The 27,579-nt window shown below is 38.1% G+C and overlaps 1 protein-coding gene across 1 annotated transcript in view; it reads left to right on the forward strand.

The window, feature by feature from the left end:
• The window catches only part of TANGO6 (transport and golgi organization 6 homolog), a 179,779-nt gene that overhangs the window by 82,520 nt on the left and 69,680 nt on the right, over positions 1–27,579 (forward strand). The window contains exon 15 of the mRNA XM_068993035.1: positions 12,921–13,061. Coding sequence (XP_068849136.1) covers positions 12,921–13,061 — 141 coding nt within the window. The remainder of the gene's footprint in view (positions 1–12,920; positions 13,062–27,579) is intronic.

The following is a 27,579-nucleotide window of genomic DNA, read 5'->3' on the forward strand; positions in this document are numbered from 1 at the left end:
TCATTCCAATTCTGAAGAAAGGCAATGCCAAAGAATGTTCAAACTACTGCACAATTGCACTCATCTCACACGCTAGTAAAGTAATACTCAAAATTCTCCAAGAGAGGTTACAGCAAACATTATTCTCAGTGGTGAAAAACTGAAAGCATTCCTCCTAAGATCAGGAACAAGACAAGGGTGTCCACTTTTACCACTATTCAACATGGTTTTAGAAGTCAGCTACAGCAATCAGAGAAGAAAGAGAAATAAAAGAAATCCAGATCAGAAAAGAAGTAAAGCTCTCACTGTTTGCTGATGACATGATAGTGCACATAGAAACCCCTAAAGATTGTATCAGAAAATTACTAGAGCTAATTAGTGAATTTAGCAAAGTTGCAGGATGGAAAATCAATACACAGAAACACTTGCATTTCTGTATGCTAACAATGAAAATTCAGAAAGAAAAATTAAGGAATCAATCCCATTCACCATTGCAGCAAAAAAAAAAAAAAATTCAGTATCTAGGAATAAGCTTACCTAAGGAGACAAAGAAACTGTACACAGAAAATTAAAAGACACTAATGAGAAAAATCAAAGATGATATAAACAGATGGAGAGATATTCCATGTTTCTGGGTAGGAAGAATCAATATTGTGAAAATGACTATACTACCAAATGCAATCTACAGATTCAGTGTAATCCCTATCAAATTACCAGTGGCATTTTTCACAGAACTAGAACAAAAAATTTCACAATTCATATGGAAACACAAAAGACCCCAAATAGCCAAAGCAGTCTCGAGAAAGAAGAATGGAGCTGGAGGAATCAACCTTCCTGACTTCAGATTATACTACAAAGCTACAGTCATCAAGACAGTATGGTGTTGGCACAAAATCAGAAACATAGACCAATGGAAAAAGATAGAAAGCCCAGAAATAAACCCATGCATTTTGACAAAAGAGGCAAGAATATACAATGGGGCAAAGACAGCCTCTTCAATAAATGGGAAAACTGGACAGCTACATGTAAAAGAATGAAATTAAATACTTCCTAACACCACACCAAAGATAAACTCAAAATGGAATAGAGACCTAAATGTAAGACCAGAAACTATAAAACTCTTAGAGGAAAACAGGCAGAACGCTCAATGACATAAATCAAAGCAAGATCCTCTATGACTCACCTCCTAGAGTAACAGAAATAAAATCAAAAGTAAACAAGTGGGACCTGATTAAACTTAAAAGCTTTTGTACAGCAAAGGAAACTATAGGCAAGGTGAAAAGACAACCCTCAGAATGGAAGAAAATAATGCCAATGAAGCAACTGACGAAGGATTAATTTCCAAATTACACAAGCAGCTCATACAACTCAATACCAGAAAAACAAAACAACCCAATCAAAAAGTGGTAAGAAGACCTAAACAGATATTTCTCCAAAGCAGACATACAGATTGGCTAACAAACACATGAAAAGATGCTCAATGTTGCTCATTATTAGAGAAATGCAAATCAAAACCACAGTGAGATACCACCTCACACTGGTCAGAATGGCCATCATCAAAAAGTCTACAAACAGTAAATGCTGGAGAGGGTGTGGAGAAAAAGGAATGCTTTTGCGCTGTTGGTGGGACTGTAAATTGATATAGCCACAATGGAAGACAGTACGGAGATTCCTTAGAAAACTAGGCATAAAACCACCGAGCAACCCCACCCCTAGGCATATCCTCTGAGGAAACCAAAATTGAAAAAGATGCATGTATCCCATTGTCATTGCAGTACTAAGTACAGTAGCTAGAACATGGAAACAACCTAGATGTGCATTGACAGATGAATGGATAAAGAAGTTGTCGTACATATACACAGTGGAATATTACTCAACCATAAAAAGGAATCCATTTGTGTCAGTTCTAGTGAGGTGGATGAACCTAGAACCTATTATATAGAATGAAGTCAGAAAGAGAAAAATTAGTATCATATTCTAATGCATATATACAGAATCTAGAAAAATGGTACTGGAGAATTTATTTACAGAGCAGCAGTGGAGAAACAGACATAGAGAACAGACTTATGGACATGGGGAGAGGGGAGGAGAGGGTGAGATGTATGGAAAGAGTAACATGGAAACTTACATTACCATACGTAAAATAGATAGCCAATGGGAATTTGCTGTATGGCTCAGGAAACTCAAACAGGGACTCTGTATCAACCTACAGGGGTAGGATGGGGCGGGAGATGGGAGGGAGTTTCCAAAGGGAAGGGATATATGTATACCTATGGCTGATTCATGTTGAGGTTTGACAGAAAACAACAAAATTCTGTAAAGCAATTATCCTTCAATAAAAAAATAATTTAAAAAAATAGGCAATTCATGGTAGAGGAATGTGGAAATTGCTCAGTCGTGTCCCACTCTTGAGACCTCATGGACTGTAGCATTTTAGGCTCCCCTGTCCATGGGATTCTCCAGGCAAGAACACTGGAGTGGGTTGCCATTCCCTTCTCCAGGGAATAAAGGTTTAAGGAACTTTTCTAATAGGCAAAGAAATGTAGATTAAAATAATAATGAAATACAATTTTTTACACCATTTCAAAAAACAGATTTTTTAAAGATAAGAATATTCAGTGCTGGCCAGTTGTAGTGAAATAGGCACCCTTGAACTCTATTGATAGGAAAAGTAATTGGAACATTTTAGAAAGGCAGCTTTGAAAATGTTTTTATACCCCTGGAGCCAGTTCTTTATTTTTGGGGAAATCTACCCTAAGAATATAAATAAGAGTTAGGTGCTTATACTAATTCTGTCTAACAAGGTCTATGAAATGTTTTCCATCGATGAATAATTATGCAAATGGCTCTTGGTCCCAGGGACAGCTTGCAATTGAAGAACCCAAGTGAAGAACCTTGTGCTTTCATAGCTCATTTGTCCCCTTCTCCAGGAAGCCCCACCCCTTCCTAAACCCTTCTTTCACTTTTCTCTCCCTGTGTTCTCATTACACTCAAAAATTCTGTACTAACCACACTGTCTTGTAATCATTGTTTGATTTGTCTCTCTCTAGATAGGCACTGTCGTATTACATTTGTAACACTTAGTACCTGGCACATAGTAGAACTCTGTTAATGTGCGAGTGTGTGAAAGAATGATTTCCATTGCCTTTATTCTAAAGCTGTTTTCCAAGCTTTAGGATTTATGCCATAGCTTCAGATTACTTCTGTATGCTCTTATGTAACCAATTTGTATTTTTTTAATTGACCCCTTTCCCCCTCTTTTTAAAGAAAGTAAAATTGAAAAGAATCCTTACCATTTCTCCATGCTAAATAGTATTGCTATTAAAGTTTTCATTATTATTGTTAGACAACTCCAAATGACCTAGTGTGGAAGCCAGGCCATCTGGGGGAATAAATACCACCCCCAAAATCTTCCCAGAAGAAAAGAAGACTGTAAAATAAAACAGAATTGTTCACTATAAAAAGTGTGTGTGTATAAATGTGTGTGCATGTGTGTATTTATTCACAAGAGTGAGGTATGGATGAGAGGGCACTAAAATGCTTATGTTGATTTCAGGTTTCAAGTTTTTTTTTTTTTTAAAGACAGCTTATTGAGATATAATTCACATACCATACCATTTGCTTTTTTTTTAGGTGTGTAATATAATAGCTTTGAGTGTATCCAGAGTTGCACATCTATTACCACAATCCATCTTAGAACATTTTCATTACCCTAAAAAGAGACTGGTTCCCCACAGCCTTTATTCCTCAATCCTCCCATATATCCATGGGTGACTTTTTTCTTATGTTTTTCTCTAGTATTTGAATCTTTTATAGTGACCATGTATTTTTTATGTATGGTCGAGAGAAAAAGTCACGTTCTTTTGATTGTGGAATAGTTCTTCAAGGCTTCTCCTTTTCTCCTCTGTTTATAGATGCCCTGCTTAGCAGAGTGATTTTTAACCTGAGGGCCCTGACTAAAGGTCTGGTCACTTGCCAGGATTGTAGGCAGGGTGTTTAAGTATATATATGCATTTTATCAGGGCAAATTTATAGCAGCGCTGCCTGGTTTCCGTATGAAACTACCGTTTATATCCTACATGTCATGGTTACTGATTTCACAACAGTCACTTTTTCTAAGCCAGTCTTTGCCCAGAGTACCTAAAGACTTATCTAATCAGCTTATCAGGATATCTGCTACGTTCAACTGAAGGAAAAAAGGGAGAACTCAGGAGTTTCTGTCTTGCCTCTATCACTGCTTGGTACCCAAAGCACAGAGCAGATCTCCGAGCCTTAAGACACTGGATCGTGAGAAAGATCAGCGATGTCTTGTTAGAGCTTCAGGCCAGGTGATCACTCCCCTGGGAGGCTTCGACTCATTAGTGAGAACCCTATGCATCAGTCAGCTTTGCTGATTCTGCAGCTTCTCTTTGCCAAAGTTTGAGGTGAAATATCGGTAGAAAACTTAGAAAGAAATCAATCTGGAGATCAGGTGGTACTCCCTCTACTGGGACCACCTAGCTTGGGGGTCTTCCAAAACTGTTTCTTGCCTAGATTCAGCTAAAAGAGAACTACAGACTGTTTTCTGGAAAATCAGAAGGCCCTCTCTTCATATTATCAGCAGTTGTTTCTTTTGATGGCATAAAGAGAATGTTAATGTTTGAAAGCTACCGTAAAGAGAACTCAGTAAATAACATCCTGCTTCTTTCTCACCCAGGATCAGCTGAAATGCAAGTTTCTCTGAATGCACAGGGCAATGATTACTCTCAAAGCAGCACTAATTGCTGTTTTCTCTTCCTTCCTTCCTCACTTATGCCTTCAGTCAGTACTAGGGCAGCTTTGTTTTTATTTGTGTACTTACAATAGAGCCCTTGATCATCGTGTTCTTAAGGCTCACTTTTCTCAGCTCCGTTCTGTATCGCCCAGAAGTAATTGATAGAGGCAGTCCTAACAAGGTAGATTCTAAGTTTTTTGATGCTGACTTGGGTTTTATTTATTTGAGGGGTGGGTAGTAGAATAAGAGATTTAGGGGAATTGCAGTAGCCCATAAAGAAGTGACATGGAGATATTTGAGAATCACTGATTAAAAACAGAAACTCACTAAAATCCAAGTTTCCCTGTAGGTCTCCTCTGTTATCGCTAATGTCAGCAGCATCTCAAGTCAAAGTCATTTGTGAATTTCATTAACATTGCTACTTCCCTTTTCCACATTGAGATAAATATAAATAAGTAAATATACCAATTAAGAACAAAGCAGTTCCTATGAAGCCCAACTGGAACCCAAGAGGATTCTGCCTGTTCATACAGGAGGCAGAGTACCTCTCCTTCCTCTGACCTTGGAGTCAAATAGAAAGTAAATCTTATAGCTGAGAAACACTTGAAAATGTTTGATTTGCTGTCTTTACGGTTAGGATTTGCAAAACTGGTACTTTTTTGGTGGGACAGTAGATGTGGGCTTGCAGTTCTGTTCTTGTCACATGACAGCTCTGTGATCATATTTTTCACCCTTCTGTTCCTCAACTTCTCCCACAGTAAAATTAGGAATGATAGTATTAATAGCATCTACTGCAAAGGATTGTTGGAAGCATTAAACAGATGAAGGCATAAAAAATGCTTGAGACCATGCCTGGCATATTGAAAACACTTATTAAACGTTAAGAATTTTTACTGTCTTTGCTACAAGATTTTCATTTATTATAATAAGTAAATATTTCATAATCCAAATGGCTTCTGACTACAATTAACTTTCACTAAATATAGATTATAGCTTTTTTCCTTCCAAAATGGGAATTAGAGAACAATGTAAGTAAATATATTTGCCTGATTTTAATGTTTGAGTATATTATTTAGATTTTGGTTTAAAGAGGCAGACTGTAGGTACCGTACCGCCATTCTTACAAATCTTCAACTTATTAGTCTAACCTTCTTTTTTCCTCAGGACTGAGTAACACTCACTCACCTTAAATCTTTATAAATGTGTTGGGGCTTGTCCATACTTAGCACAACTTTGGAGCTTTAGAGAAACTGAACATTATGTTGGCATGCTAGACATTATCATTTACTCTAATTAGAAAGACAACCTGGCTATTCAGTTGAGTTCCCCATACTTCCTTGATTTAATAACCAACTTCCCCAGTTTGTGCAGCTTCCTGGATTCTTGGAGCTGAAATGATTGTTAATTTCCATCATAATGAGTAGTCTCTAATGTAACAACTGAAGTATCTGCTAGAGGGTAGCAGTCTCCTTCTCTCCAGGGTCAACCTTTCTTCTCTGTGTCCTTGAGCTGCAGCAGGAGAGGACAGTCACAGGCTGGTGATTATCTTTTTGGAATCGGAAGGAAAAGTTCCTTGTGCATTACCTCTTCATCATCATTGTTCTTTCAAACTAGAGCTTCTTCCCAGGTTAATATACATTTTACCTTTTTTCTAGTTTTTTAAATTAGTATGTATCTGTTAATTTCTTTGGCATCCTTTGTGAAGAATGGAGAAGCTTGTCTCCTTCCCAGCTTACCCCTCACAGTTAGTCCTCAGTGATAATCATCCCCTCCACCCACCTTAAGTAGTTTGTTCTAGTATATTTATACGTAAAATTCTTTCACAGATCTCGATGTTAAAATTTCTGCACATTATCTACTCATTTCCTGTAGGTTGGATGGAGGGTTAACATCCACATGCACACACATGCCCGTACACACATACCTGTGTCCCTTCTCTTCCTACCATTTCCCTTTCATAGTTTTTGGCTAAATCACTGGACAGTGTTTGCTGCCGACTCTATGAATATTATTCATGGCTACGCCTAGTTCAGTTGTCCTTTCTTGTGTATTTGCTTAGTTTTCTATCAAATAATTGCTGTTTTTCCCAAAATGATCCAACAGCTCTAGCAAATGCGTGTCATTATTTTGTCCCATCGTTTTTCTCTTTACCCATCAGTTCAGTTCAGTTCAGTGGCTCAGTTGTGTCCAACTCTTTGCGACCCCATGAATCGCAGCATTCCAGGCCTCCCTGTCCATCACCATCTCTTGGAGTTCACTCAGAGTCAGTGATGCCATCAAGCCATCTTATCCTCTGTCGTCCCCTTCTCCTCCCGCCCCCAATCCCTCCCAGCATCAGAGTCCTTTCCAGTGAGTCAACTCTTTGCATGAGGTGGCCAAAGTACTGGAGTTTCAGCTTCAGCATCATTGCCTCCAAAGAAATCCCAGGGCTGATCTCCTTCAGAATGGACTGGTTGGATCTCCTTGCAGTCCAAGGGACTCTCAAGAGTCTTCTCCAACACCATAGTTCAAAAGCATCAATTCTTTGGCACTCAGCTTTCTTCACAGTCCAACTCTCACATCCATACATGACCACTGGAAAAACCATAGCCTTGACTAGACAGACCTTTGTTGGCAAAGTAATGTCTCTGCTTTTCAATATGCTATCTAGGTTTGTCATAACTTTTCTTCCAAGGAGTAAGCGTCTTTTAATTTCATGGCTGCAGTCACCATCTGCAGTGATTTTGGAGCCCAAAAAATTAAAGTCTGGCACTGTTTCCACTGTTTCCCCATCTATTTGCCATGAAGTGATGGGACCGGATTCCATGATCTTCATTTTCTGAATGTAGAGCTTTAAGCCAACTTTTTCACTCTCCTCTTTCACTTTCATCAAGAGGCTTTTTAGTTCCTCTTCACTTTCTGCCATAAGGGTGGTGTCATCTGCATATCTGAGGTTATTGATATTTCTCCCGGCAATCTTGATTCCAGCTTGTGTTTCTTCCAGTCCAGCGTTTCTCATGATGTACTCTGCATATAAATTAAATAAGCAGGGTGTCAGTATACAGCCTTGACGCACTCCTTTTCCTATTTGGAACCAGTCTGTTGTTCCATGTCCAGTTCTAACTGTTGCTTCCTGACTTGCATATAGGTTTCTCAATAAGCAGGTCAGATGGTCTGGTATTCCCATCTCTTTCAGAATTTTCCACAGTTTATTGTGATCCACACAGTCAAAGGGCTTGGCATAGTCAATAAAGCAGAAATAGATGTTTTTCTGGAACTCTGTTGCTTTTTCCATGATCCAGCAGATGTTGGCAATTTGATCTCTGGTTCCTCTGCCTTTTCTAAAACCAGCTTGAACATCTAAAAGTTCACGGTTGTATTGCTGAAGCCTGGCTTGGAGAATTTTGAGCATTACTTTACTAGCGTGTGAGATGAGTGCAATTGTGCAGTAGTTTCAGCATTCTTTGGCATTGCCTTTCTTTGGGATTGGGATGAAAACTGACCTTTTCCAGTCCTGTGGCCACTGCTGAGTTTTCCAAATCTGCTGGCATATTGAGTGCAGCACTTTCACAGCATCATCTTTTAGGGTTTGAAATAGCTCAACTGGAATTCCATCACCTCCACTAGCTTTGTTCGTAGTGATGCTCTCTAAGGCCCACTTGACTTCACGTTCCAGGATGTCTTACTTCAGCCTTTGATATCTATATTCTTTTCATTCTTGTTTATGAGTTTATTCCTTTTTTACTCCTTGCCTGTTAACTGTAGAGAGATTTCAGGGGGAAGATGCTTGTGGTCATTCTGTTACATCTGATTGAAAATTATTTTTACATTTCACCTCTAAAAGAGGCTGTTCTATTTTAAAAGACCTTGCCCCTTAGCACAGATTTTTAACTTATATTTTATTTATTTATGTTTGATACATTACATGGTTCAAAATTAAAAAGAAATACAAAGATACAGAGTTAAAAAATCCCTCTTATATATCCTCTAGTTACTCCTTTTCTCTCCCTAGAAAGAACCAATATCATTGGTTTCTTGTATATCTTTACAGAACTATTCATGAATATTTCCCCTTTGTACACAAATTGTTAAATTTTTATACACATTGTTTTGCACCTTGCATTTCACTTAACAATGGATCTTAGAATTTATTCCATAAAAGTTCTTTAAAAGCTTCTCATTTTCTTGTGAATATCTTTCTGTGTCTGACTTATTTTACTTAACATAGTTCTCTCAAGGTCCATCCATGTTGAAAATTTAAGAGTTTTCCTTTTTATGGAGGATTACCCATTGCATTGTATTTATTTACCAATGTCTTCTTTGTCCATTTACCCACTGATGGACATTTAGATTGTTTCTGTGTCTTGGCTATTGAAACAGTGTTGTAATGAACATAGAAGTGCACATATCTTTTTGAGTTTGTGTTTTTATATTCTTCAGATAAATGCCTAGGGGTAGAATTGCTAGGTCTTATGGTAGCTCTATTTTTAATTTTTTCATGAACCGCTATACTGTTTTCCATAGTAGTCATACCAGTTTACCTTCCCACCAACAGTACATGAGAATCCCATTTTGCCACATCTTCTCCAACACTTGTTATTTCTTATCTCTTTGATAATAGCTTTCTGACAGGTGTGAGATGGCATCTCATTGTGGTTTTGTTTTATATTTCCCTGGTGATTGGTGATGATAAATATCTTTTCATGCCTCTCTTAGCCATCTGTCTGTCTTCTTTAGAAGAATGCCTATTCAGATCATCTGCTCATTTTTTAGTCAGATTTTTTTTTTTTGCTATTGTGTTTTATGAATCTTACAGTTTTTAAATAACAGGTCTTTGAGATATAATTCATATTTCATACAATTCACCCATTTAAAGTATACAATTCAGTGCTTTTTATTATACTCACAGTGTGTGTAACCATCATTGTAATTAATTTTAGAATGTTTTTATCTCTTCAGAATGAAATTCCATATCATTAGCAGTCAGTTTCTATTTCTTACCCAACTCCCACAACCCTAAGCAACCACGAAATCCACTTTCTGTCTGCAGATTTGCCTATTTTGGACATTTTTATGTAGATAGAGTCATACAGTATGCAGGCATTTCTGTTTCTTACAGTTTTCAGCAGAAATTCAAGTGAGTAGGTGGTTTTCCAAGTTGATGTGGGTATTTTGGGAGATAAGTTGTTATCTACTCAGGAGAGTAAGTCAGGTTAGTTTTAAAGTGGGGATGACTTAGCGGATTTCCAGGAGAGAGTTAGTCAGCAAAGATATTTGGGATTAGACTGTCTTTCCTGCAATGTAAAACCCCTGTGTAAAGTGAGACCTAAACTACCGTGACTTTCCAAGGTCTGCAGATCACTGAGCAGTATGCTAAGGGATCATCTTGAAGTCAACACTGGATCAGAATACATTTCTGGCTTTGTATTGAAAGTCTTTGGGGGGAAAAACAGTTGTTTTACAAAATAGACTATCTCTGTTTTGTTGCATAATTACTTTCAGTAATATTTTTTCAGTTGGTTAATTTGCCTTATCCTATGCTTTGCCTCCAAACACAGATCAGAACATTTTTATGAACTCTTGCCAGATCTGATTCACCTTTGCCTTCTATGTATCTTATCTGTTCCATCACATCTCAAAATGCCTAGTCATTTTCCTGTGATCAGAGCAGGAACAGGTATCTCTCACACAATCATTTGGTCCTTACTGCCAAAGGGATTGATGTGTCATATTTCCTTAAAGCCTGGACTGACCCAGAAATTACCCCATTTTTCAGATTACAAAGGAGGGACCAAGGGTCATAGGAAGGTTAAGGCCAGGTTTCCTCAGTTGTCAAAATTTAAAAAATCTTATCTTTAAAAAAAAAAATTGTTCTGTAGTCTTAACCATCGTATGTGATTCTCTTCACTGCTTCATGTAAGAGTAAGGAAGGAACCAATGTTCTCTAGGGATTTATAAATTCGTAGGTAGCAACTGTATCCTAGAAGGTAAATTCAAACAGAGAGCCATTTGGCAGCCCTTAGTGGAGCAGGCCAGCAGGAAGATAAACAATCGCTAACCTGAAACTGTGGGAAGCAAGGAAACTACTGTGCTGTCGGCAACCTTTTTATGAAAGATTAAAAGAATTAAAGCTCCCTGATAGAACTACAAGTCTAGCATTATGGGAAACTTTATTTTTTAACCTGGATTTGTTTCTTTAATCTGAAGAAAGATATATTAGGATTCCTTTGGGTGAAAAAAAAAATCAAATTGGTATAAATGTAAAAGAATATTTATTGGCTTATGTACCCTAAGGTTCTAATGAGTAGAAGTATAATTGGATCCAGGGGCTCAAAGCATGATGCAGTTTTCTTTTCCTCCTTCGTCTGTTGGTTAGACCCTCCTCTGTTGACACCATTGTGGGGCAGACTTTCTCCCAATGATGGCCCCTGGGAGCTCCAGGTTAATCATTTCAACAGGCAAAAACAGGAAAACAAAGAGCCAAAATAACCATCCACACAAACACACAAACTCCGGGAGCTCATCTTCCCTAGTAGTTCCAAAATTGGTTCTAGGATTGAGTCTCTTCCTCATTCCTGAACCAGACATTGTGGTGGTGATGGGATGGAATATCCTAAGGCACCCTTGATGTGAGTTTGTTCACATATGAAGAGAGAGAAAGTGGGTCATTCACCCCACTCAAACAACATAGACTGAGTTTGGGAAGGAGTATTTCCTAAAGGAACAACAGGTGTCGCTACCAGAAGAGAGAATAGATGCTATGTGCAACCAAAGTCTGTTTGCTGCAGAGAGACAATCAAGAGCTCACTTGGATTTTGTTTTGTTTCTTAATTTTGGCTGCACTGGGTCTTCGCTGCAGTGCACTGACTTCTCTAGTTGTAGTGTGTGGGCTTAGTTGCTCTATGGCACATGGGACCTTCGTTCCCTGACCAGGGATCATACCTGCACCTCTTGCATCGGAAGGCAGATTCTTAACCACTAGACTACCAAGGCAGTCCCAGTTCATTTGGTTTTGAAGTATACAGCAGGATATGCTCACAAAAGTAAATAACTTCTCTGCTAAAGATTAGTGAGAGAAAATTAGGCATAAATGACAGTAGAAGGGACTCTAGTAATATATATTTTTCAGAGAAGCTAGATACAGATCAAAGTTTTTTAGAGCAAATTCCCTTTCCCCACCGATTTTCATTATAAAGGTATAACTATATTCTTAAAAGGAGACAGATCCATGGAGTTGCTGAGTTGGGAACTTCTGATGGAGTAGGAGTTATGGTTGCCTCAGATCTGTAATATGTACTAGGCCTTGTGATGACATCAGTGATAGAACACCTGTAGGTGTTTCTTTTTCCTCACTGTTCTTTAGAAGTACATAACCTCTCCCCAAACCTTCCCTCACCCCAAAGTAATGGAGTTTGTGTTTATATAGCTTTGAGACGAGGGTTTTTATTTCTAGTCCTGTCTTAGTCTTATCTCCCTTCTTCTCTCAACCTCTGTGAAGTTTGCGTGCTATGGGTCTGGGCTCAGATAATGTTACCACTGCTGCAGATTCCACCTCTAGGCGTGCTGTATGAAGAGAGAGGGTGTCGGCAAGTACTAGGAAGGAGGAATCAGGAGCAGGATCTTCTCTCCTTCTGATCAGGAAACTCAGCTGGAAGCATAAGTCTCTATTCCTCATCATGCCCAGAATTTGCATTCCTTATTTCCTTACGGAAATTGCTCTCATCATTGTCAGTTTTACAGAGAAAACTCATTCTAGGGTAAAGAACTGCAGCAAAGATAGGAAGCACTACTGTGCTCCAGGCTGATGGATTGGCAGGAGCGATACTAGGCTTAGAACCTTACTGATTCAGACCCGAAAGACTCCCTCCAGGGCATTTGATCGAGTCTGTCTGTGGATCCCTCCTATGCTATGTAATCATCTAGCTTCAGCTTCCAGAGTCTAGAATCCATAGGTCATAGAATGTCAGTGCTGAATGTGACCTTAGAGATCATATAGGGCTGAGACCAGAAGAATCCAGGAGTGTGAACTCTAAGACCCATGTTCTTTCCACTACCAGTGATGCATTCGAAATGAAGGGCAGCTCTTGCTGGTGGAATTACAGAGGTGGATTTAAATGCCTCTGTGTTCATCCCATCACAAGCTGTCTGGGCTTATTTTCCTTTCAGTGCTAAACAGTAATGAATCCTTTCTTTCTATTTTTAACCCTAGGGGTTGCCCTTCTCTCAGACGTGTACCCTGAGAAAATCTTGCCTGGCCTGCTGGCTCAGTATGACAGCAGTAAAGACAGGCACACACCGGAGACCAGAATGAAAGTGGGGGAAATCCTGATGCGAATCGTCAGGGCATTAGGTGAGTTTTCTTGTTCCAGCCTCTGAAATGGGATCAGGGAGTGGTGTGGCTGTGGAACTAAAGTCTGTGCACCTTGGAGGCTTGTTATGCTAGCAAGGGGAGGACAGTTTGGGAGCTGGGATGAACTATTTTATGTTCAAGGATTTAGCAAATGTTCAGTGCACACCAAGAGATTGGCCCAGTAGTGCCCATGCTCCTGCAACTGCTTAGTCTCCTTCCCTGAGCTATGTCAGGGCCTGATTTTCCTCAGAGGTGGGATGAGAGGTTTCCCACTTGCTGAGCAGCAGTGAGAATGAAAAGAAGGGGAATGTCAGACAGAGAAGGAGGGGTGCTAACTGGTTAAATGGCTCTTGTGTACCTGGTCATCTACATTTATGATCTCATCTAATTTTCCCAAGACGTTCTATAAAGAGGCTGTTGTTAGGTCCATTTCATAGATGAGGAAACTGTGGCCCAAAGAACTTCAGCAATTTGTTCAAGACTCATTCAACTGGTAAATAGTAGTGCTGAGAATTGAAGCTGCTGGCCCTTCCCTGATGCTCCAATGGCTAAGACTCCATGCTCCCAGTGCAGAGGGCCTGGGTTCCATTCCTGGTCAGGGAACTAGATCCTCCGTGCTCCAATTAAGAGTTCACATGCCACAACTAAAGACCCTGCATGCCTCAGCAAAGACCCAGCACAGCCAAATAAACAAATACTTTAAAAAAAAAAAAAAAAAGAAGTGAACCTGCCAACTCAAAGGAAGTTGCTCAAAACCACAACCACGAGCTGGGAGTATTAAGACTGTGGGCTCCAGAGTTGCACTGCCTGGAATCAGATCCCAAGCTGCTTGCTAGTGGCTCTTGATCATAGGAATGGTTCTTGACCTCGTGATGCATCAGTGCCCTCATATATAAAAAGAAGATATTAATAACACTTAACCTCATATGCCTGTTGTAAGGGTTAAATTTTACTCTTCACTCACTAGGGGAAGATTTTGGAAAACTAGCTTTTTTGCCTCTGGTATCACGAAATCTCATTGAGTTCTTCCTTCACTAGTACTTCCAAGGATTTCAGAAGATTTCACATAGTCATGCATCATGTCTGTGAATATAGCTATTTATTGTCCTAATTTCTGGGTGACCCTTCTGGCTAAAGAAGATAAAACTTAGATCTCCAAACATTTAAATTCTTTCATAACTGAAAGGGAAATCTCATGAGAGTGAAATTAAAAAGATAATTTTTGTCTCTCTTCAGAACGGCAAACTTTCTATGTTTGCCTTTTTCTTAAATATGGATCTGAAACATACTAGGCAAGTGAACCATTATGAGCAATGATTCTCTCACAGTAGGTGTGAGTATTAAGTTTAATGTATTGCAGGATCGAATGCAACTCCCTTCCATTTGTGTGTAACATTGTGACTGTCGATCTCAGGAAGAATGTGTCTGATACATAGATGGCATCAGCAGAACATATCTTTTCTCTGAAACTTCTGGTGAACCTCTACCATTGGGAAGATAAACACTGAAAATGCACACTTCTCTGTCTCCATGGGCCAGTCCAAATCACTTCCTGTGGTGAGAGTGAAAGTGGGGATGAAGGTCTAAGTTGAGTGGGAGACAGATTTTGCTCCTCCTTACATATTTCTATAATTAGCCCAGTTTCCAAAACTTCCTTCTGGCATTTCAAAACATATTCCATCAATGCTCAAAGTTCTAATCTTCCTGATGTCTGTTCCAACAAGTATCCAGCCGTAAACATTGCCTTAGCTTTAACTGCTACTTTCTAATTCACTTCACCAATTTGTCCAGGTGCATAGATGAGATGGCTTATTGAAATCCTTTAAGTGAAATTAAAACCCATTTTTACAATGTAGCCAATATCCTATTGGTGTGGAAATCCTTGTGACAGCCACTTTATAAGATTTCTTTAATAAGTACCCTAATTTCCCAGTGGTCCAGGCCTTGTGCTCTCCCCACCCTCCAGCTCTTCTTTGCAGCAGGGGGTGTTCCATGGGAGCATGAGGTCCACAGGTAGCAGCCAGGTGCTGTACACCACCACTTCCTCTTGGCTTTAATTCTCTAACCACCCCTTCTTTTCTTTCTACCACTAGACAACAGTGAAAAGTCAGCTGGAGCTTTTTTTTTTTTTACTTTCCATTAAAACAATTGAAGTATTGTATACATATAAAAAAGTATATAAAGTACACTAATTTTAATAGTATAGTTTTATTATTCTTTACATATTTGCCACCACCCAGATCAATACAGAGAAACTTCTAGTAACCCATAACGTTTCCTTTTTTCCCTTCCTAGTCTATACCTGCCCCAGTAAGCACTCTTGTGACATTTTATCAGCATTAGTTTATTTTGATTGTCTTGTGAATCTCATTTTAATAGAATTAAATCCCCATATTTCCAGTAAGTTGATAGATACAGGCGCTTGGGTAAATTTAGGTCAGATTTTAAGGGGCCAGAATATATCACAGGCTTTGTTGTGCCTTCTGTTGCCTGTTGTCTCCCATTTCGAGGTGTATGATGTCTGGTGTTCTCCTTTAGTGATGTGAAGATTGATCAGTGATGTTTCCCATAGGATAAATCCATAATAAACTTCCCCATCAACCTTCCCTCTGTTGGTTTTAAGTAACCACTGGTAATTGTTGCCTCGATTGTTGGTGTTATTGCATAGAAGTTACCTTTTTCTACACATTAGGAAACAGCTTCAGAGAGGGTTACTGACTTGCCTAATGTTACACAGCTAATTAATGAGGGATCCAAAATTTCAACCCAGACATTCTGACTCCAGACCCAGTCTCTTACTGTACGATACTACATCCTGAAAATTTTCCCATGTCAGTAAGCATCTTTTTCCTGTCATTAACACACACATTTTCCACATCCTCTGTAATTTTTAATGATTGCATGATAATATATCATTTGAATGTATCATAATTTTTTCAACTGACCGGCTTACAGTTCTAATTTTTCATTATTTTGAATTATATTAAGAGGAATATTCTTATAGCTAAATCTTTGTGCAGACCCATGACAGTTTCTTAGGAAAATTTTCCAAAAGTAGAATTTCTTAAAAAACATGTGCATATTTTTAAATATATTTATTGCTAAATTGTCTTCCCAAGAAATGGTACCAGTTTATATCTTAATGTTTGAGAATATTTGTACCTTCATCAGCACTATTATGCTTTGTTATTTTTATCAAACAGATATATAAAGAAATGTTATTGTGTTTTTATTTCCATTTATTCAATTGATAGGGTTAAATAGTTTTCATATTTTTATTGGCTAAATTTTTGTGTGTGCATGTGTATATGAATTGCTTCTTCCTATCCTTTCTTCATTTCTCCATTGTGGTGTTTATTTTGGTATTTAATTTGTAAAGCTTTATATACTTATAGATCTTGAACCACTAACATTATGTTGTAAATATTTTCTTTGGGGTTACATTTTAGTTTTGTTTGCATTTTCTGTTTAACTTGTTTTGAGTTGCAGAAGCTTTTTATTTTGATGTAGGCATATCTATCTTTTCCTTTATGGTTTCTCTGTTATATAGAAAGGCTTTCTTAAAGCAACATCTTATAAATATGAATCTATATATTGTGTTGGCCGAAAAGTTGGTTTGTGGTTTTCTGTACAATCTTATGGAAAACCACAAGTGAAGTTTTTGGCAAATCAATATTTTAATCTCTATTCCTTAACGTAGAAAATATGGTGGAAGAATTTTAGTTTCATTTCTTTTATTTAAAGAACTATTTAGTTTTTTAATTGTACTTTTAGAAAGTTAATCTTAACACATTGCTAAATTACCAGTCACTCCAAATGTTTCTCCATCTGTTTCCTCTTATATGGCCCAGTGTCAGCAATAACCTGTGGGTTGTTATATGTCATTGCATTTTTTAAAACTTCTTTTAAATGTATAGAATTAAGTAACTGTGCTCAAGATATTGAATTGATAATTGGGACAACACTTGGCAAGTGCAATTAAAGCAAAAGGTATTGAGTTCCTCTGTGAGGATATTTCCTTCTGAGATTGCCTAGTGTTATTCCTGATCTGTTGTAGACTACACTGCTTGTTCACATATGGCAGATACAGTGTATTCGCTCTCTTCAGCAGAGCTGGACCAACGCTACCCAATTCTTTGTTCCTCTAGACCAGTGAGTCTCAAATCGGGGAGTGGAGGGAAGAATTTTGCCCCCCAGGGGACATGGGCAATGTCTGGAGACATTTTTAGTTGTTATAGCTAGGGGCAGGGAGGATGTTACTGGCATTAAGTGGGTAGACACTGGGGAAGTTTTTTTTAACATCCTACAGTGCCCAGGACAACCCCCTGACCTGGCCAAGAATGTCAGTAGGCCTTCTGTTGATGTGCCCTGTTCTAGAGCTCCTGTTTCTGCTTCATAACATCACAGATATGTTAATTAAATCCAGGACTGCCACATACAGTTGTGCAGGTTGTTCACAGATCAGAAAGTCTGAGAGACATCATTGTATTGAATGGCATGCTCTGGAGCTGTCCCCATACTCAGCTGTGCAGTCATCCTCATGGCCTTCGCTGAATTCCAGCCTATCCCCCATCTCAGTTGCAACCTAGATTGCCCTCTCACTGGAGAGAGTTGGAAAAAGTTATTCATTCATTTTTGTAATGTATTTACAAATCCTTTTGCATATGGGAGGCTCTGCACATGGCTAATATTATGTATTTTATACCGGTCTTACGAGCGTAGTTTTTAGTGGATAGCCTTTTCTGATTTTACTAACTACAGGAATGTGTCCTTATTAGAGCTTGTGACCACCTTTGAAGCAATTACATATGTCTCTTTTTTTGCCTTCTGTTTACATTTAATGAACCATAATGAGAACTAAAGTGTATTTTAAAATTATCTCTTGTATTTAGGGAATATTTTATATCCTTTCTTAATATTTATTTCTCCTTCTAAGGACAAAGGGAGAGAAATAAATAGAACTACTTTTTACTCATTTGTGGCTCTCATTTCAATCTTGAGCTTGGATCAGAAGTCTTTGGTGGAAGAAGTTTCCACCTCTGCCTGTAGTAATACCCGAACATTCTCTGAATGCTTGTTTAATTTCCTGCTTTTGTCAAGTTCTAAATCATATACATTCCTGAGTTATTTGGTAACTCTTCCTAATGCTCGAAGTTGGTTTTGTTTATCTTGAATATGGTTATTTTTTTTTCTTAATTTGGGGCGTAGAGTCATCAGTGTAGTTCAGTTTAAAAATATTTTTTGAGTATGCACTGAACGGTGGGTTCTGTGCCTGAGGCTGGAGATAAAAGCACGGGAAATCCACAGTCTCTTCCTTCAAGGAGCTTATAGTTTAGTCAGAGAAGTCAGCTCATACACACATCATTGTGAGGTGACCTGCTAATTTATGGAGAGGCCTGTGTGGAGTGTTGTGAGAGCTCAGAGGAAACAGTCTCGTCTGTCCTTTTTCTGCTCAGACCCTGCAGTTAAATGTGGCAGAGTGCTATGGGGCTGCATCAGTTCCGCATCGTTATCAAACACAGCAGGTTAGTTTTTGAAAAACAGCTTTTGTATCTCAGCTTTCAAAGATTTTCAACTAACGGCAAAGCCTGATCTAAAGTGAAAAATATGTTGAATGTGTGAATAATTGGATACCAGTCTGGGAGTTGAGTATTCATAGATTTCAGCAGCAGTGAATGACTATCAAGTATTAGAGTTTACATACTTTGAAAGGGGAATTTTTCAGCAAAATTCAGAAAATCAAATGAAATGCTTCTTGCCAAGTTTGCCTAGGTTAGCATCAGTATAGTTCAACAAATACTTACATTAATGTGAATTAAAAATATTAATCTGGTCAAAATTAAAAGTTGGAGCTCAGGCTGAATAATTTTTTTCTTCACTTCTTTCTGTTTTCTTTTCCTCATGTCAATTTTTTTTAGAGGTATAACTTTAAAAGTTACTTATAGACCTTTCCTTTCCTTATTGTATTAGTAATGTGTAATAATCTTGGACAATTTGGAAATTATTAAAAAGTATAAAAAAGTAATCACTGATTCACCATCCAGAAGTAACCATTCTTTGTTTATATTTTGATGTTTCCTTTAGTTTCTTTTTCTTTCTCAGAATTGTAATTATATTATATGTATGCTGCCTTTTTTCCATTTAACGTTATTTATAAGCATTTTTCCATGTCATTAAATATTTCTTAAAAATATAAGATTTATTGGTTATTATAATTAATCACGTGAATTTATCATAATTTTATTTAATTATCTTCTCAAAAGGTATTAGTGTTTAATTAGTTGGTTCTGGTTTCTTACTTTATGAGGATTATGAAAAGTGTACTATTGATTATTCTTATACATAAATCCTTTGGTGAATCTTTGAGTCTTTCCTTAGGGTTGACTCCTACAGGGGAATTACTCGGTCAAAGTATGTGCATGGACACTTGATATTTAGTGCTAAGTTGCCCTCCAGATATGTACTCTCTTGTCAGCAGTGAAAGAGACTGCCAATTTCTCACAGAGAAAAATTATTCTATGTCTTCATACCTATCCTCTAACCGTGACCTGCTGCTGCTGCTAAGTCGCTTCAGTCGTGTCCAACTCAGTGCGACCCCAAAGACGGCAGCCTACCAGGCTCCCCTCTCCCTGGGATTCTCCAGACAAGAACACTGGAGTGGGTTGCCATTGCCTTCTCCAATGCAGGAAAGTGAAAAGTGAAAGGGAAGTCGCTCAGTTGTGTCCGACTCTTCCCGACCCCATGGACTGCAGCCTACCAGGCTTCTCCATCCTTGGGATTTTCCAGGCAAGAGTACTGGAGTGAGTTGCCATTGCCTTCTCCGCTAACCCCGACCAGTCATCTCTGAAATGTGTACCTTTGCTCCCAGAATGAACGGAGGAATCTGTCAGAGAATGTTGGAGGGAGGGGGCGTGGATGAAGGGAAGGTCAGGGAGGGACTGATGGGTGGAAGGGTGGGTGCATGACTCAGAGCTGCCCTGGAAGAGCAACTCAGATCTGGTAGTGTCATCATGACATACAAAGCACTTTATTTTTAGAGGCAGAACATAGTCTTCTAATCAGCAAGCTTAGACAAGTTCTAGTTTACTCTAGGTCAGAAATGTCGAAAATTGAGAGCAGAAATAGAAAGTCAAATTCACGTTGTTTCATCTGAAGAGTTTACCTTCAGGGAACACTGTAAGAAAGCACAAGGAATTAATATTTGGAATGAAGAATGAGAGGAGAGAACTAAATTTCAGGTCTGTTTTACTCTGCGCCGTGGCAGCTAGTGACCCTGAGAGTACTGGGGCACAGCAGCTTATACTTCTTGGTTAGAAAGCACCTTTTCTCAAATTACTCTATATGCCCTGAGAAGGGTGGGTCCTGGGCTTTTAAGAGATGTATATATGTGTGTATTATATATATATATATATATATATCTTACAGCCTGCATAACACTCATTTAATGTGTTTTATCAACTCTTTCTGTATTACCTGCTTTTGTTTTAGTTCAGTGTTGCCACTTTACAGTTCATCTACGTGATAAGTAGCCCATGATCCCATCCAACTGCAGGATGAAGCCGGTAGTCTGATTCTAGAAAACCTGACGACCCCTGCCCATAGAGGAGCAGATTCAGCACCAGGCTCTGCTCTGACGAACACCTTCTAGCCAGTGGTAGAAAACAAAGGAAAATGGAATAATTGGATTTGCCCAGTAGGCTACTGTGTAACCCAGTTGGGTTCGCCTGGGATTTAAGATGAGGAGAGGAGCTTTTTAAAAAAATTTTTTTTTTAAATTTGAGTCAGTTTTTTTTTTTTTAACTTTATTTATTTATTTATGGCTGGGCTGGGTCTCGGTTGCTGTGTGAGGGCTTTCTCTAGTTGCAGTGAGCAGTGGCTACTCTTTGTTGTGGTGGGAGGAATTCTCATTATGGTGGCTTCTCATTGCGCAGCACAGGCTCTAGGCGCTCAGACTTCAGTAGTTGTGGCTCACGGGCTTAGTTGCTCTGTGCCACGTGGAATCATCCTGGACCATGGAACAAACACGTGTCCCCTCCATTGGCAGGCAGATTCCTACCCACTGTACCACCAGGGAAGTCCAAAGAGAGACGCTTTAAAACAGCTGCATAGAATTTTATAGTGTAGATGCACCACAGTTCACTTACTCAGCCGTTTGTGGCTGAAACTTCTTTTTTTTTTTTTCTATTTTTTTCCTATGACATCCAGTGCTGCAATATAAAGTCTCATATATGTGGGCCAATGGAAATATTTATTAGATATGAATATATGCAAAGTTCATATATATGTTCATATTAGAGTACTGGGCCTTTATTTCTGTGAGATTGATCCTTGCCAAAGTGGATTCACTCAGTCACTGGCTGTTTTTATTTAAAATTGTTTATATACTAGCAGATTACTTCCTGAAATTGTAGGTGAGATAGGGCTTTTTGAAGCCCCCTGCTATGTCTGTTGTCAAATAGAGAAAAATATCTTTTGAAAATTGTTTTTCAAAGAGAGTGGACTAAAAATATCCTCTTTTGTGTTATTTTGTTGTTTGTCTTGACTGCGATGGGAAGAAAGGCATTTTAAGTAATAAATTCCTGGGAATTCCCTGGCTGTCCAGTGGTTAGGACTCCACGGTTTCATTGCCAAGGGTGTGGGTTCAATTCCTGGTTGGGGAACTAATGTCTTGCAAGCTGCACAGCAGCAGCCAAAAAAAAGTAATAAATTATTAATGCGTTTTGCTATTAAATAACATATAATACTAGTCAAGGAATTACAAATCGCTTTTAGAAGTATCTTGCTCAACGAAACTTGTTTAAAGGTGCAGCATTATAATCAGTCACCTTAAGGGCATTCTAATTAATTAGTTTCCAGAAATATTTAAACTTTCAATTTACAAATTTTAAAATGTTAGTTTAAGGGCTTTTTGCTTCATAGCATATGTTGTGGTTCCCTTATATGTAGTAAAAGAGTTCAGAACACAATGGCTTAAAACAGCCACCATTTGGGGACTTCCCTGGAGGTCCAGTGGTTGAGACTCTGCTTTCCAATGCGAGGGGCTCAGGTTCAATCCCTGGTTGGGGAGCTAGTGTCCCACCTGCCACGGGGTATGGCTAAAATTTAAAAACAAAACAAAAAACTACCCCTATTTATTTGTTCAGAATTCTGTGAACCACATAATACTTGGCAGGGACATCTCATCTCTGCTTCACATGGTGTTGTCTGGGTTCAGCTGGTGGCTCTTTTACTGCCTGCGGAATCGGCTAGGCTCACCCAGGAGGTTGCATTCAGCTGGGACCTTGACTGGGACACCCTAGTGCTCCTCCATATGGCTTCTGTCTGTTCTTGCGTGTGGATGGTCATTATTCAGCAGTCTAAGCAAAACTTCTTTTCAGTATGGTGAATGGTTTCCCAGAGAACAGAAACAGTAGCTGCCAGACCTCTTAAGAGCTAAACTTAGGGGCTTAGTATGATTTCTGCCACAGTTTGCTGTCAAAGTCAGTCCCCAAACCACCCCAGGTTCAAGGGGAAGGGAAGTAGCCTCTGATTCTTGATGAGAGAAACCACGTTCAGGGACGGAGTATTGGTAAACATATCTGCATACTAGTGCATGCTTATTGTGTTTGTTGACAGAAGCCTAACAATACATGGATATATATGGGTATATAAAGAAAAATCCAGTCTCTGCCAAATATTATAGTTAATATTCTTACCTCCCGAGATAAACAATGGTAATAGTTTGGTATATATTCTTTCACACATCTTCTTATGGTCCTCCAGATATAAGCAAACATATGTGGGCTTTTTACACGGGCTTTCTTTTACAAAAAACAGAATCTTAACATACTATTATTTTTACTATAATTATATACTATTACATATTATTAGTCTGCAGTTTGCTTTCTTTGAAATCAACTTTACCAAGGTGTAATTTACATCCAATAAATGCTCCCATTTCAAGTGTACATTTCAATGAGGTTTGCTGTAAACTCATGTAACCATCACTACAGTCAAAATATAGAACATTTTTGTCACGTTAGAAAGTTCCTGTGTTCCCACATCATCTCCCATTTCACACCCCAACTCAGACAACCACTGATATGCATTCTGCTACTGTAGATTAGATTTGTTTTTGAGAGTTTTATGTAAATGGAATCATAAAGTGTATACCCTTTTGTGTCTGAATTATTTTGCTCAGCAAAAGTTTTTGTGATTTATCCTTGTTGTGTGTGTTAGTAGTTCTGCTACTTTTTATTACTAAGTAGTAGTACTATATTTGAATGTACCACAGTCGTTCATACATTTACCTGTTGATGGATATTCACATTGTTTCCAGTTTTGAGCTATTCTGAGTGTAGTTGCTGTGAATATTCTGGTACAAGTCTTACTGTGAAGATACGTGGTGGTGGTGTATGCTCAGTCGTTTCCAACTCTTTACTCTGGACTGTAGCCCACCAGGCTTCTCCATATAATTTTCCAGGCAGGAATACTGGAGTGGGTTGCCATTTCCTTCTCCAGGAGATCTTCCTGACCCAGGAATCAAACCTGCGTCTACTGAGTCTCCTGCATCGCATGCAGATTCTTTATCACCTGGGAAGCCATGTGTCTGTGTGTGTGTGTGTGCGTGTGTGCGTGCATGTGTGTGTGTCTTGGGTAAGTACTAGGAGTGGACTTGCTGGATCATATAATAGGTGTATAAAAATCTACCTAAATGTTCTTTATCACCTGGGAAGCCGTGTGTGTGTGTGTGTGTGTGTGTGTGTGTGTGTGTGTCTTGGGTAAGTACTAGGAGTGGACTTGCTGGATCATATAATAGGTGTATAAAAATCTACCTAAATGTTCTTTATCACCTGGGAAGCCGTGTGTGTGTGTGTGTGTGTGTGTGTGTGTGTGTCTTGGGTAAGTACTAGGAGTGGACTTGCTGGATCATATAATAGGTGTATAAAAATCTACCTAAATGTTTTCCAAAGTAATTGTACCATTTTACATTATGACCAGCAAGATATGAGAGTTCCAGCTGCTCCATATCCTTACCAACACTTAATATCATTCTTTAAAATTTTTTGCTGTTTTAAAAGGTGTGTAGTGTTGTGTCATTATGGTTCTAACTTACATTTCCCTGATGACTACTTATGTTGAGCTCTTGTCTTTTCGTGTGCTTATTTTCTACTTCTGTATCTCTTTCTTGAAGTAACTGTTAAGATCTTTTTCCATTTCTTAATTGGATTATTTCTCTTTATTTCTCCAAGTATTTATTGAGTTGTAAGAGTCCTTTGTATGGAGTAAATACAAGTCCTTTGTCATATATATGTATTGCTAATAGTTTCTACCAGTGTTTTTTTTAAAGGTGTCTTTTGAGGAGATACTACTTTTTTTCTGGTGAAAATATTTATCATAATATTAATGATGATATTAATTAAGTTAATATGGAAAAACATAAAATTAGTTATATATTTTAGCTCATTTACAGCTTAAGAAAAAATTTTAAATTTTAATGGCAACAAAAAAATCAAATTGATGACATTATTTCGATATGATACATCATGTGTTGCTAAAATGAGAAATGAGATGAAGTCACTGCTCCCAGTGTAAATATGGTTCTGATGTTATGGTGAAAAAAATTTTTTTTTAGAGCAGCATGCCCCAATTTTTATATGTTGTATGATGAATCCTTACTCCCATATTTTTCCTCTATATGAACTATTACAAAACCCTTACTTTGAAGTCAGGCTGCCTGCATTCTTGAGTCTTGAATATGTGACCACAGGCCAGTTACTTAATATCTCTGTGTCTCAGTTTCTTCATTTGTACAATGATCATTGTAATAAGACCTATTTCATAGAGTGGATCTCCCGCCTTGCAAGCAGATTCTTGACCGTCTGAGCCACCAGGAAAGCCCCATTAGTAAATTATCCTATAAGAATTGCTTTAGTTGAATCCCATAATTTTGATATGTTTTCATTTCAAAATATTTTCTAACTTTGCTTGTGATCTCTTTTTCTACCATGGCTTACTTAGAAATGTGGTGTTTTTTGTTTAAACTTCAAGGATTTTTCCTGTCTTTTCATTCATTGTATTTTTCTTTACCTTACTGAGCACAGCTATAGTTGCTGCTTTATAATCTGTCTTTGATCATTGAAATGTCTATATCATTCAATCCTGGCTTCTGTTGAGTATCTTTCTCCTTGAGAATGGGTCATATTACACGTCAGTTTGGATTATGTCCTGGACATTATTCAATTATGTTGAGAAGGCTGTGGATTCTGTTATAGTCTTTCAAAGTGTTAAATTTTTGTTTTAGCAGGCAATTAAATTAGATTCAAACTTCAGATTTTGTCTTACCTGAAGCGGGCAGTAGTTCAAATCTCACTTCAATTCTTCTAGTCTTAGCCGCAAGCTGCTTTGTGTCTGGTCTACACATACTTAATTTCAGCACATTTCCCTGAGATCCAAGAGAAACAATGGGAGACTATATTCAGCCACCTGAATACTTACCTTCCTCATAATCTTTGTCCTGCTTTTTTGTTGCTTTGGAAGAAAATAACGTTAAAAAAGAAGAAGCCATCATTATCATCCTTTTTTAAACCCAGGCCAGGTTGCTATGGCCTGGCTTAGGTCAGGAAACCAAAATCATAAAGAGCTATATGTGCTGTGTTAAGGGATTTGGATTTATGCTGACTTTAAATGGAAGTCAGTGAGAGATTATAAGAAGGGAAGAATTGATCGTAATTACTTTTTAGCAAAATCATTTTGGCTGCTATGTGAAGGATGAGAATGAGACAAGACTAGAAGCGGGACTGTTGTTGGACAGTCTGTTAGAGATGGTGATGGATATTGAGTGAGGGTTTACATGTGATAAAGAGGAAATGATGTCCCCAGATAGGAAAGAAAGTGTGAGAACAGAACAAAAGTGGGATGCTTGTATTGCATATGGAGAATAGAGACTTGACCTGTGTCCTTGCAGCAGATTGTGTTGGGTGGCTTGGGGAAGTGAGGCCAGATAGATAGAGAGGGTGGGGCAGACCGCAAAGAGCCTTGAAGACTGGGCAGAGGAGTTAGGACTTAATGTGATGGGCATTTGGAAATCACTATGGATTCTTAAGGAAGGAAGCAATGTGATGAGAGATGTATAGGTGTGGTTGGCAGGGGCAGGAAACATGAGTGAAGAAAGGAGAGGCTGGAGCCAGAGAGATAGCTAAGAGGCTCTTGTGGTATTCCCTGGCATAAAGAGATGAAGACTTTGATTAGAGGGATGTCTGTGAGAATGGTGAGAAAAAGTAGATATTATAGGCAATTCAGAGGAAGAAATGAGAGACTGTCATCTTTTTTAACATTTAGTGGAGATGAAGTTATAATCTACCCAGCAATTCTACTTAGTGTAGTCCACCCAGTTATTCTCATAGAAATGTTGAGAGGCTCAAATGAAATAAAATACACACACACACACACACACACACAAAATCACTTACAAACATTTGAGTATCATTATAGAGATATATTTATGGCTATATTAATTCCTGTACTGAGGTTGCCAGAGACCAGTGAAGAGATATAGGACTATCTACAATGACAGTCATTGGGTAGGGAAATAGGAATTTGATGTATAGATTTAACCTTTCTCTGTCAGGAGTATGCACTGTGACCCCAGAGCCATAACGTCCTCAGTTTTAATCTTGACTCTCAACATTTAATAGCTATGAACAAGTTCCATAACCTCTCTATTCCTTTTCTGTAAAATGGAGATAATAACTATGGCAGCTTCCTGATAGCATGGTTATGAAATTAAAAAGATAATATACGTAAAGTGTTCACAACAAGCATCTTTCATGGTAAGGGGTGAATAAATGTTGCTATTATTTTCTTTTTGTTATTTTTGAGTTAGTACAACGTATTTCTCCAGTCTCCCATGGCCAAAGCCAACCCTGAATAAACAGCCCTTCAGACAAGTAAAATGTATGATCATCCTGTCCTATTCAAGAATACAAATCATAGTTGAATACTTATTTTATTCCAGGCTCTCCATTAATCACTTTATGTACATGTTCTCACATAATCCTTGAAATGACTCTACAAAGTGATTCCTTTTATTATCATTACCATTTTATAGAGAAAGTAGCATGTTCGGAGTACTTAGTGCTTCCCCAGGATCATAGCTAGTTGGTGCTCAATCAGGGACTCAAAGCCTGATTTTACTGATTGCAAAGATTATACCCTTAATCACAACTGTAATAAACAGTTGTTTGCTTAAACCCAAATTTTTGTTTGAATTAATGTGAAGATTGTAAAAGCCAAATTTTAGTGTGAAATTAGAAAATCAGCTGTCTGATATTGGCATAAATTCTTAGAGGTAAAATACACCTTGGTGACTGCAGTAGCAACACAGAATTTCTGTAATAAAAAACTTACGGGGACTTTAAAAAATTGAATTACAGTTAACTTACAATGTTATGTTATTTTCAAGTATACAGAAAAGTGATTCAGTTTTATATCTATAAATATTTTTAATATATATATACATTCTTTTTCAAATTCTTTT

The sequence above is a fragment of the Capricornis sumatraensis genome, chromosome 20 (genome assembly GCF_032405125.1).
Source record: "Capricornis sumatraensis isolate serow.1 chromosome 20, serow.2, whole genome shotgun sequence".
Taxonomy (NCBI): Eukaryota; Metazoa; Chordata; class Mammalia; order Artiodactyla; family Bovidae; genus Capricornis; species Capricornis sumatraensis.